This window comes from Perna viridis, chromosome 9 (assembly GCF_037379345.1).
Source record: "Perna viridis isolate PV_CMFRI_1.1 ecotype Kerala chromosome 9, ASM3737934v1, whole genome shotgun sequence".
NCBI lineage: Eukaryota > Metazoa > Mollusca > Bivalvia > Mytilida > Mytilidae > Perna > Perna viridis.
The window spans coordinates 9,484,284-9,497,941 of NC_142453.1; the positions used below are offsets into that span (position 1 = coordinate 9,484,284).

At 33.2% G+C, this 13,658-nt stretch overlaps 1 protein-coding gene across 2 annotated transcripts; it reads left to right on the top strand.

Moving 5' to 3' along the window:
* The first annotated feature begins 68 nt into the window (after window positions 1–68).
* Window positions 69–11,216, top strand: LOC148606597 (E3 ubiquitin-protein ligase DTX4-like). 2 transcript variants are annotated; one of them, XM_088547138.1, is made up of 8 exons: window positions 69–329; window positions 1,934–2,867; window positions 3,330–3,370; window positions 4,528–4,614; window positions 5,373–5,440; window positions 7,921–8,067; window positions 8,679–8,930; window positions 10,661–11,216. In XM_088547138.1, the coding sequence occupies exons 1-8, from the start codon at window positions 113–115 to the stop codon at window positions 10,877–10,879; spliced, it is 1,965 nt and encodes a 654-aa protein (XP_088403264.1). In that variant the 5' UTR covers window positions 69–112; the 3' UTR covers window positions 10,880–11,216. The 2 variants fall into 2 exon arrangements, with proteins under 2 accessions (XP_088403264.1, XP_088403265.1); XM_088547139.1 differs by having other exon boundaries at window positions 4,531–4,614.
* The last annotated feature ends 2,442 nt before the right edge of the window (window positions 11,217–13,658 follow it).

Genomic DNA, 13,658 nt, shown 5'->3' on the forward strand with positions numbered 1-13,658 from the left:
TATGTTTCTAAAAACAAAATTTTTGTGTTCTCTTAGAAACGAGATGTAAATAAACTTCCATTCGGATGCTCTTTAGATTTTTTAATCACAACCGAGAATTCCCACATAAAACATGAAATTGTCGCAAAGTTCTACTAATGTTGTTGTATGGGAATGGATGAACGAATTTGGACGATGGAGACCATATGCTCCTCATGTGACACAGTTTATCGAGAATTCTTACGTGACAGGACCGCATAATCAACAGGTCAACCTTGGAAGTGCTGATAGTTCATTGTCATCTTATGCTGTAGACTTTGTCACTACTTGTCAAATTCGTCTTGGTACAGGTAACTGATTTAATGTTTAAGGATTTGATTACGATACTACTTACGATGCACAGCATGGGGTATAGAAAGTCTTGCATTTCCCATTGGTTGAGACATCAGCAAAATAATATCATGGCAATGCTTCATCAACAAAGTACAAATAGATCCATCCCTTATAGAAAAAGCTTAAAATTATATGGATAATGGCCGTACCCGCAATTAGTCAAAATTCACATGAACAAAACCCCTTTTCCGCCATATTGCATTTTTTTAAGGCCCATAGTATACACACACATGTATGTACATGTACCTTTGGTACATGTACAATGTATGTACCAGATCCTTTATTTTCATTTTACCCATTTTGCACTTCTATACCATTATATGATTTACATGTACTTTCACATGTTTTAGCTGATCTGTCCCCAAGTTGATAAGTATCGTTGCCAATCCATTAGTTCATGGATCTCCAGTACATGTAAATTGTAAATCTATGTTGTACATGTATCCCTTGGTTGATAAAGTTGGTATTTGACAAAAATGGTACATTTTTGTACTTTTTATAGTAAGGCAAAAACAATTAGTATGCCTATTTTAAAGGTTACATTGGGGTTAATGGGGTTAAATCATTTCATTTTTAAAAAAAATTTTATGTAGACACTTACAGGAGTATTTTTTTACTTTAATAGTGCACAAATAAAAAAAATTATAGTTTGGCAGCATTTCATAAAAAATACCAATGTAATGTGATAGGGTATGCAAAAAAAATAGAGTAGGTAGGTTTACTGTGTCTTAAACAGACATTTTCTTTCTTGGCCTGATCCCAAAATTTTTAAAGATCTTTTTAACTACATTTTGTATTTATTGGTGCTTAAAGATAAACATGTACTAGTACACTTTACATGTACAATGTATATAAAACATATAGATGGGTATTAAGCTTGAATAATATTTGGAGCCATAATTATAACAGATTATACCACTGTACACAATGTATATTTTGTACATGTACATGAACAAGTTGTTACATGTGTTATTCATGTGTACAACATCTTTAAAGCAGTAGTTTAAAATAAGATAAAGATAAGGGAGCTCAACAGCAACCTGTGCATTCATGGCATTGTGAACATCTGAATCCGGCTAAGTTAAATGATTTTGTGGTCATATAATTGTATTGCAATGTCTATTATGTCAGTACACAGTTGGTTTTAGTATGATAATCAGAGCATTAGACCTTCTAGATGAATAATTATATCTTAAGCAGACTTTACCTCAAGCACCGTGTTTTATCACAACAGAAAGGTGATTGATTTCACTGTTTATGACCCCTATCATTTAGGAAATGGGACCAAAAATTAACATTAAAAATACTTGTTTCTTGATCAATTTCAGTTGGTTTTAATTGAAAGGAGTTCTTTGTGTCTTCATTATTTTTAATTTTGTGCCAGTGATTTTCAGTTTAATGATTTTGACAAAGTGTTAATTCTTAGACTTCTGTGATTTTCTCCAGCTGCTACATAGAGTTTAAAATTTTTGTTTTGCATGTGCAAATATTCTACTATAACTTAATTATGCCTTCACTCTTACATTAGAATGATTCATCACACATATTTTTTACTTAATAGGCACAGCTCGACCAATCAGAAGAAGCACTTATCCACAATCATGCCCTGCTGGCAAAGGCATTGTTTGGCAATGGGAAGGAGATATGCAGGGCCAATGGCACATGTATGAAATGGATGTGGCTTGTGCACTTGAGGACTCACATTCCCAGAATCCTAGAATGGCTTTACTTGATCTATCCAAATCCTCATTAAAAATTCCATACCATATTGATTTTAGTAGAATGATACAGATTCGAATTGAAACAGGACGAGTGAGAAAAATCAGAAGAGCTACGTTGAAACAAGCATATCCTTCTGGTGTCTGTGGATCATCAACAGCTTCAGCAAGTACTGCTTCATCAAATACAGTTAGCTGTGCTGTTAGTCATTCAAAAAGAAGTTCTACTTCTACAGCAACCATCGGGGCTAGTCCTGCAAAAAAATTAAAATCTGGTCTAAGTGTAAGTCAAAATGTTGCTGGAGTAGCACCTACTAGTAATATGAATATTGCTGGAAATAATTCGCTTAACTCTTTTCCAATGAACTCTCAACCTGGAATTCAGAATTTTTCAAATAGTCATTCACATGTGCCTCAAGTACCTGGACAATCCAGAAGAATAACTAGAAGCCTAGTCAATGCCCATATTGCAGCTGGAGCTGGTAAGACGCAAAATCATTTTCAACATAACAGTACCGTTACAAATATTCAGCAAAATCCATCTTTTCCACAAAATTCAAATATTCTTCAGAATTCTGGTGGTTATTCTAATCAACATCCATTATTTCCTCAAGCAGGAGGCTATATGATGAGTAATGGTCCTGCTCCCAACATTGCAATAGGCCCTCCTGTGTCTATTCCACAGGGCTTCATGGGATCTGTTCCAATGGGGATGTTTCCTGTACATAGCGGTTTACCAGGTGGTAGCAGTGTAATTACAGCCCACAACAGCCAGAGGTAATATATTTACAGGTATACAGAGAGGTAGAACTGTACTAGATGAAAAAAAATTTCAAGAATTCTTATGCCTAGAACTTGAATGTTAAAAATCTTTAACTGAAGAAGACTGTAATTATAATAATGGTACATGTACATGTTCATCTACATGTATTTACTGTGGTTAAGTTACTTTCATATCCAAGTATTGCTTCCTTTAATTATTTTGTCTACATGTGCATTTAACTGTTTGCTAACCTGTAAGAGGAAGAAGTTAGATAGAACTAATACTGAATTTTTAATTAAAGGTAAGATTTTACCTATAAATTTGAAAAAAAAACCAGTCTTTATAGAAAACGAATTATCAATTTTGTCATTATAAATTTGTCAGTTTCCTTGGCCCAATGTAAGTACAGGTATAGGTACATGTATTTATACATTAATATGTGAAGACGGTATTAAATGATCTGTTTTTATTTTCAGTGTCAATGTACAAGGCCCAGGTCCAATGTTTTCTCACTCAGGTGAGTATCAATAATTGTAAGAATCAGGCAAAATTGAAAAAAAAATGAACCATGCTCTATAAAAAGTATACACATTTGACAATGTTGGCATACAGCTTATGGTCTATTGAAGACAAATTTAAGTTGAACAGTTTGTTGGTGTTAGAGGTGTCAGGGGATGCAGTAAAGTGAGACCAAAATTACAATAGAATAATAGGGGAAAAGTGAGTTATCTCCCTTTGATGATGAAATTGCAAAGCACATCCTTTAATTTATACCCTGAATTACTTGCACTTATTTGTTAAGGTGTTTGTATTCTGTATTGATCTCGAGAGTTAAATCCAAATTTATCAGGTTTTTATTGTTGTATTTTCCTGCCTGTGATACTTTCCCAAGTTAGGGGGAGGGTTAACCGCTCACAAACATGTTTAATCCTGCCATATACTTTATGTGCCTGCAGTCCCAAGCCAGGAACCTGTAGACCAGTGGTTGTCTTTGTTTTTTAATGTTCAATGTTATTTGTTTTACGTTTTTTCTAGAGATACATGTAAGGTCGATTTTGATTTTTTATGAATTGTTTCACATCATTTTTTTTCTGGCCTTCTACAGCTTGCTTTATTCTATGGATTTTGCCTTGTGTGACCTGTAGAAGTTTACATGTGATTGTAAGTTGCATGGCATTTGGTGGATGACTATCTCATCTCCAATTTTTATATTTTCATAGAAAGACTTGTGTGTATTTTTTTACCATGATTCACCCATTGCCTGATTCTTACAGAGAATAGCACTTACAACAAGTTAACTTGTTACTGATCCATGATTTATAATATACCTTTCAATGCACAGCATACATTGCACTGTGGCTCGGAAGAATTCATGTATTTGTATTGTGATTCTTAAATCTGTTCATCCAACTTTTGGGTTGATATATGATGGATAATATTTAGATAACTGCTCAACCAAATCATTTTATTTTTCAAATTTCCTGAAGGACTTTGATCAGTGAAGGGCTGAAGGACTGGTTAAATTCATGTGACCTTTGCTAAAAATAAATGGATGGGGGGTACAAATGTATTTACTTGTATAATCTATTTTGTACAGTTTATCAAAACAGTTCTTTTGTGACTTATATTGTGTTGCAATTTATACTTTTAGATTTTGTATTTTATATATTTCAGTAGGTGGAAGACGCTCAGGTTCTCAGCATGTAGATATTCCAGAAGAGGCTAAAATTCCAAATGCAGCTCCTAAGCAAAATAAAAAAGGTATGATGAATTACAACTGAATTTTGCTACTTCCAAAGTACATGTACATGGATTTGCTGCTATCTTTGAAAATGATTTTTTCTAAAGTTCGAATGGTAAGGTATTCTGTCGATATGTTTCCTGTATGTATATATAGATACATGTAGATACTTTGAAACACGAATGGATCAAAATCATTCTGTCGGAAGTGACGTATTATGAAATGATATATGCAGTAAGGAAGTGATTGTTTTCAAAGCCAGATCCAGACACTTTGAAAAGGAGGGGTGCAAGCTGAGATTCCTTAGAAATAGGGAGTGCCATCTTTTGTTAATTTTACACATAAAAATGAAAAGTTTTCAAATAGAAAAAAGGGGTGCCAACCCCTTGCACCCCACATCCTCTGGATCTGCCACTGACTTTTTATGCAGATACACACCTTGTGTTCATGTAATAGGCAGTCTTGTTTTTTCTTGTTGGTCAAGGCATCAGAGATATAGCGGGGCATTATCAACAACATTGAAGTGTTTTGTTAGTACAAATATCCCTGATTCTCTTTGTCAAAGTGTAAAATCATATAAAAATGAAAATAGTCATTCAAGTGTAAGGCAATAAATTGGTGATGATTTCTTTATGTACATGTATGTAGTAGTTTATTATTATGTGCTATAGCAAGAAGTTACTTGTTTGTGTATTCATTCAAATTCTGATGAAAAAAAATCACACATGTACATTGGTTACTTTGAAAAACCTGTAAATTTGTATTTATTTATTAACAGGAAAGATGTCTGATACTGAAATGTTTGAACAGTTCACTGAAGTTATACAGCAACCACCACAGGAAGAGGTAATTTACATAATTTTAAATGTCTGTCTGTCTGTCTGTTAAGACTGTTTTCTATGCAGCTAGCAACATTGTTATGAAACTTTGTTGGATGTAATATAACCACATGGAGATGTGCATACTCTGAGGAATTTATGTTTGGACAAAATTGTAGAAATGATGGCTATTGAATTTTGGCATCTTTCAGCAAAACTTGGTCTGATGTGTTGTCTGCAACTCCTCCTAAACAACTATCAGGATTATTATGAAACTTAATTGGGTGGTGGGGGGGGTAAATTACCGTATTAGCATGTGCATATTGTCAGGAATTTATGTTTGGTAAAAAATTGTAGAAGATGGCTGTTTGAACTAAAGCTTTTTTCAGCAAAACCTGGGCTGATGCTTTGTCGGCAACTCCTCCATAACGACTTGCAGGATTGTAATGAAACTCCATAGAGTGTTAGATTACCATATTGGGATGTGTATATTGTCATGAATTTATGTTAAGGTAAAAAGTAATCAAGGGAACCAAGGTTATAGCGGTAATCAAAAGAATGTAATCCAGGGACAAAGACCCAACTTGGAAAACAAACATACATGTACACAACAAAGAACATAAAATAACTAAAATCATACATACAAAGTAACAAAAGCAAATGAGCAACTCAGACTCCACTAAAAACTGGGAGCATGGACCAGATGCACCAGTAGGATAAGCGTCCTCTATTTTTTTAGAAACACCTGCTGAGTTGCTCATAAAAAGTCAAGTAAATAAACGAGGAAAGGAAAACTATGACACGTTGGGCAAATCAGTTTTCTTGGCACAGTTGGATATACCATAATGATCCACAAGTTCATGATGACGCCCCGTAAAGCTTCTGTAGTGATGACTATAATCTTGTAGCAGGTCTGTTGCAGAGTGGGAGGTATATACAGTGATCATGCTGCAGTCTGTTTATCCATCCCTGTTTCCCATCTGCAACTCCTTTGAAACTGCTGAATGGGATTTGATAAAACAAATAATAATAATCGCATAATGCAATTGTGGATCTCCTATTTCATTTTCTTCTGAATTACTTTTGTGGGTTTCCTGATGCAAATCATGATTCTTGTCATTCATTAACTGAGGAGACCGTCATCTAATCATGTTGTTTTAGACGTTTGCATCTTACGATAATATACATGTATGTTAAGAATCTTAATCGAAAAATGGTGTTTTTGTGTATAAAATCAACATAAAAAACTTTTTTTTTTTTCCCAAAATCATATCAGATTTATTTTATGTATGAAATCTATGCAGCTAAGAAATATTAACAGTATGGTACTGTAAACCAAGTATTTTTTGTGAGGGATTTTATGTTTTGTGAGAGATTTGATGTTTTCAACTTTAGCAAGCCAGAAATAAGAGCAAAAATAAATCACTGTGAACAAATCTCTTTTCAAGTACCAGTCTTCATAAAAGTCGGACACTATCAATGGTAAAGTGATTCATGGTGTAGAAAAAGCCAACGAACAACGGGCGTGTCAATATTTTTTTTATCCATTGAGATATAACAAAATTATTATAATCAATCAGATTACAGAATTTATCTCAAATTAATTTATTACAGTTTGGTAGGGTTGTTGTTTGAATGTTCAGAAAGTATAAACATTATCTGCAGTATTTTTTCTGTGAAACTTGAAAAAGTGTCAGCTATATGAAGTGTAAGAATTTTAAACAACATATGTATAATCAATTAATCAACTAATTTATCTTCTCATTCAACATACTTTACACCAATCATTTAGTCATATACTGGCTTGACTACTGTTTTACTCATTTGGGCTAGTGTGTATGACACAAATTTACTTACTCTGAAACTCTTATTGCCAATATGGGAGTGAGAGGATTGGCTAGCGATAAAACCAGATTTAACACGCAATTTCACTTTGAAATGCCTGTATGAAGTACTGTATAGCAGGAAATTTCCGTGGGCTGCTAATTTGTTGTATTTTAGCAATCTGTCTAAAAATGCCAAAATAAATTTAGCTATATACATGTATTTGCTCTTAGCGTAGGTATTTTAGTGCACAACATAGCATCTGCCAAAATTAGAATCACCAAAATTTTTGGCATACTTTTGCCTCAAAATCGCCAAATTTTACAATCGCCAAAATAACCCAATATGTGGTATTATATACACGAGTTTCATTTGATTTCTTTTGATTTATTATTTTCTGGAATAAGCATTTTGATAATTAGTGTGTTTTTTTGTGTGTTGTCTTTGCAACTATGTGTATTTTGGTTTAAAAAAAAATATATCAAATTATTATTAAACCATATAATTTTACTAGTTGTACCTCTCGTTCCCTGCAAAAAAGATTGTAAAACAAGCGGCAATATTGTGGCTAATTTCATTGATCCAATTTATCCATAATTATGTCAGTTTTCTTTTATTATTTATCTCCCTTTCCAGTTTATGATTATGAGTTTGGTTATGTTCTCACCTTGTTATATCTTTTAGGATTGTTGTATATGCTGTGAGAAGTTATGTCATGCTTCTGGTTATGGTGAAGGTCAGATGGAAAATCATGTTGTATACCAAATGAACAAATGTAGTCACATGTTCCACAAGTTATGTCTGATCGCCATGTACGAAAATGGGTCAAAGGTAAGTGATACATATGTATAATTTAATTTAAGATATAACACTATTTCTAGATTTGTCTGTTATCAAAGCGTTATTTTGTTTTGAACTATTTACATAGTAGTTTTTGTAAGAATCAAGCAAATTCTGTAATATGTGATACACCCCAAAAAAGGCTACACATTTTTATTTTTGTTATTAAGTTGCTTTATAGGTCTATGTGATGAAATGTATAATTATTTGTTCCAATCTGCTCTGAGGAGATAATCCACATGGGAAATCAACAGTTTCTATTGTATTTTAGTGTCATTTACAAAGTTATCTCCTGTAATTTCAAATTCTACAGTACATTCTATAAAATTTTCATCTCTTAAGAACAAGGGTTATATGAAAAGCCCCATGTTATTTTCTTTTTACTCTAACACTTTGAACAAAATGTAAAAAATATGTAGCTTTTCCAACCATGTATCGCAGTTTGCATGATTCTTAGCTGGAGTACTACTTAAATTGTGGCATGTGGACCAATCAACATCAGTGATGTCACAATACCAAATCTACATATACAAAATAACTTGATTTGCTCAGAGACCCAAATAATCAGATAGCTTGTTTAAATCAAATTATTTTTCCAATAGAATGGTAGTATGCAGTGCCCAACGTGTAAAACAATCTATGGGGAGAAACACGGGAACTGCCCTAAAGGTGTGATGGAGTACTCAACCATGTCACAGCCCCTTCCAGGCTATCCTGATTGTCAGACCATCAGAATCATGTACCATATATCCCCTGGGGTACAGGCTCAAGAACATCCCCACCCAGGGAAGCGTTTTAGCTGTAGGGGATTCCCAAGAATCTGTTTCTTACCAGATAGTGATGATGGAAGAAAGGTATGTTGACTTACCAATCTACCAATCAATCAACTACACCTCTTGAATACTGTAACATTCTTAATTCTGTGTACATGAAACATGTACATGTTTCACACAAAATGCATGTTACATGAACACAATCTGCACATTTCATGAAAATCACAGGAACATTGTACGAAACATGAATGATTGTGTCAACCATAGGTTTTGTTCTTGGATGCTTCTAAATCACCAAATGAAACTTAAATGATTAAGTATTCTATATATATTTTAGCATTGACAAAACATTGTCATTTATGTAGTCATCTGGTCTTACAATGTTATAATATCCTATTATAGAACGGCAATTCTGACTGCAAGTACGAATAGTACAGCTATAATTACATGTACAAAATATTCAAAATGCAATTTTCTATATGAATAAATTCAAACAATTTCAAATTTTCAACACAATATGCATAATTTTTTAAACCAATAAATACTATCATTAATTTTTTTTAAAATTGTATTTGAAATTCTGTCGTGGAGTAATTTAGACATTTATCGAATGCAATAAGTTTTATATTTATGTAAAACTTGGTTCCTGGTGTGAAATAAATTGAATTACACTTAAAATTTCAATAACTGACAACCAATTTTGTAGTAAATAGCATATATCCACAAGCTTTGGGATGATTCAAATCCATCAAAATCCAAAAACATGATCTAAATATGAATCAAAGACAACCTACAATTACACATAAATACTGAATTTATAAACTAATCCACTAGCAATATAAACTCTCGTAAAGAACTAGACATCAACTATATGACAACTTAAGGTAGTAGACCTAGGGTAAGGGACACAACTCTAACAAATCATTTGGGACGTTTGTATTCACCATTTTACAACAACTTCATGTAAGCATCAAAGTAACTTGGACTGATTTCATTCTGTTTCAGATGAAAGCTTGACAGGCTTTGGTGAAATTGAATATGATACAAACATATCACTGATCTCATGAGTTTTGTCCCTTACCCTAGGTCTACCTCCTTAATGCATTATCAATTTGAATACAAATAACAATGTCCCTCAAAGGCAAAGTCTTAAATAATATTATAATAGATATTGTTGTATTAGGCCTAATAAAATTAATCAGTAGATTTTTATCCTCTCCCACCCCTAAAAAATTGACAAAATTTTTTTAAAAATTTGGGTGATTTTTTTATTTCATTTCTTAACAGGTATTAGCCTAGCAAATATCTGTTAAGAAATAATTTATATGAAAAAAAATCCTAACATCTGCACCATAATCTTTGTGAAGGTTTGATGGAAATCTACCATTTAGGTTTACTTGGCCTTACAAAAAAGGATATTGAAATTATCTGTGAATTAGTAGGTATACCATCAAACCATCAAAATAACACCTACAAAGACACAACAAATAAGAGCAACTCGGACCACTAAAAACTGGAAGTATGAACCAGTTGCATATGTAGAAAAATCATCCTTTGCTTTTTTTAGAAACACCTGCCGAGTTGTATTAGTTCATAACAAACTGCCATAAGTCAAAATTGTGAAACCATGATATTTAATACACAACAAAGAACATGAAGTAACTAAAATTGTACATACAAAGTAAAAAAGCGAATGAGCAACTCCAACTCCACCAAAAACTGGGAGTATGGGCCAGGTGCACCGGTAGGGTAAGCGTCCTCTGCTTTTCTAGAAACTTATAATATAAGTTGAATTATTTGTTGTTTTGAAGATACTAAAGTTGTTGATAGTGGCATGGAGACGTAGACTGACCTTCACAATTGGTCAGTCTACCACGACAGGAGAAAGTGACACGGTCACTTGGAATGAAATTCATCATAAAACAGAATTTGGATCAAATGTATCGGGACATGGCTTTCCTGATGAGAAGTATTTTGACAACGTCCTCCAAGAACTTGCTGTGCAAGGAGTTACAGAGAAGGATATATGAGCTACAAGGAAAGTGCCCTGGAGAAGACGAAGCATCATACATGTATTCAATTTTATATGTTACTATGTAACTTAATTAAAAGACTGTGATTTATGCACAATACATGACTTTAAATGTGAATATAAAATGTTGTGAATATCAGTTTTTATTAATCTATTGTATGGTAATGATATTCAGTATTTGATTATGTGCAATCAGCAAATAAATGGCTAAAAATGGTGTCAGTTAATACAAACTTAAGTGTAAAAAAGAAGAAATTTATGATATTTTGGCCTAAACCCAGTGCAATTTTTACTAATTTCTATGCTTCCCTTGTTTGAATAAAGCTTTTATCTAATTGGGTTCATCCACATCCTTCATTGAGTCTAAGACATTTAGAGAAGTAAATAAATTCAGCTTGCACATCCATTTCTTTGTGATGTAATTTCAAGTACAAAATCTCTTGGTAAATAATTAATTTCAGAACAGAGTACGTTGGACGACTGTTTATCCAGATAATATTCTCAACATGGGGGTATCATGATAAGATGGCTTTGTTATGAAGGAAAAGGAAATGTAATGTTTTCTCAATTGAGTAGGCTCACGTGATACTTACCATGTTTGTAGCAGGCAATTTAAGCATTGTTTCTCATCATTGATATCAAGCAAGTTAGATATTTTCTAGTTGTCCATTTTAATTTATTTAGGCTCTAGAAAATAAGGGTAACAACGAAATTATAGAACAATGACCTGACCAAAAATCCAGTCCAAAACAAACCTGGCAAAATAGATATTACACCACTGGAGCAGCTGACACCACAATGGTCAATTTACAGTGCACCAATGTCCCTCTTTGTGGCGTGAATATACCAGTGGTGATTAAATATACCATGTGCATGCTGTTGTGAAATAATCAGTAAATCAGAGATCACATCAGCACAAAGTTAATCTGGTTTGTGATATTAATTTGACTTAATAATACTGATATCAATACTTTCTAAAAATTGCAAAACTAATACATAACATCCCACCAAAGAAAGAAAAAAACCTTTGAAAAAGGATTTTGTTTTTAATACTAAAATTGCAATTATTTTTAAAATATATTTAAGCTATGTATGCTGACTAAAACATTCTTTTTTCGGATATCTCCTTCCATTCTCTTAACTCTTTCAATATTTATCATCCACTTTCATACGTCAATTGATTACACAATGAAATACATATGAAAAATAATCATGCAAAAAATAGCATTATACATATAATACATGTATCAAAATTTAAAATAACATATCAATGATATTAACCTCACATTGAAAAAATAACATGTGTATTATTATATATTTTGTAATATATTTTTTATTTATGTACATGTAGCATAAAAATATTCAAGCACTCGTACATGTACATGGTATATTCATGTAATACACTTAAATCATAAATCAAAATGAATATGAAAACAAATAGAATATTTATGTACGTCATGTACATCTATATATACTAAATCTTTCCATGGCCATATACTAACAATGCATAATATAATGCAAACAAATAATATGGCCTTATCTTAACTCATGTTGATGGATAAAATTATGTAATGGCAATTTTTTTTTACCACATTATCCATAATGTTACCATTTGACCAGTGGAATTTCAACTTTTTACATCAAATATGATGCATATTTATTTCTGGTTTATCTCCCATTAATAAGTCAACATTTATTTATATTTAACCTTATAAAATATTCTTAATGTACATCTTTATTTTTTAGTTTCCTGTTTTTTTTTATCCCATCATTCAATCTGAACAATAACAGGGGAGGCGAAACTTGAATTAACATTTTAGCTTTACTATCAAAACTTGCAAAACGTACCCAAACAGCATATCTACCCTACTAAATGAACCAAAAAAACACGTCTTGTTGTCCTGAACCTTCTGACATCGTTTCGTTTAATCGTATGGAATCCCATCTCATCCATAATGCCATCTTCTGAAGACAGGACTTCATCTAAAGTAACATTCTGGAATTTTGTGCATTCGACTAGAACGACGAAGAACTGTTTTTTTCTCTTCTTGTTTATTAATTTCTTCATTTATCTTAGTGATACTTTCATCATGTATCAACAGAGGCTCTGACATCATATTTCCTTCTTGAAAATATTGCCTTGGTGTAGGCTCCCTAACATGAGCCGTCTTCAATCTGTTTACATGAATAGGATGTTTAAGACATTTGTTTGTTTGTGGGTCTTGTAACACCAATAAATGCGGACTGTTGACTTCATGTGCAACATACGATCCTTTGTACCTATCCTTAACTTCTGCTCTTTACCTGTAGTTTCTTGTTGTAGGTAAACATAATCACATGTACATGTTTGTTTGTTTGTTGGGGTTTAACGTCCGAGCAGCAATATTTCAGCTATATTCAGACGATGAACATGAAAAGATGAAATAAAAAAGGGATGGGACACAAGGACAATGGGGTCGACAAATTTTGATTGCCACTGGAAATAGGGAGAGGTGGGTAGGGTCGGGCAATTTAGCCTCCTGTGGCGGAGCCCTGTGGTTCCTACTCCGGGAGAATACCACAGTAGGGTTCTTTAACGTGCGAGGAACGTGGCATCTTTCCCAATACGGTGCACCACTATGGTTTGCGGTCAGGTTTTCCGTATTATAGCCTGACAACCACAGCATGTAACACGCCAGGGGTACCCCATTCCACCACCTGGGGCACACATCCCAGTTGCTCTGTGGGCAGAGCGTCCTAACCCCCGGCTCGGGTTCTGAGCACTATTTAGTCGCCTT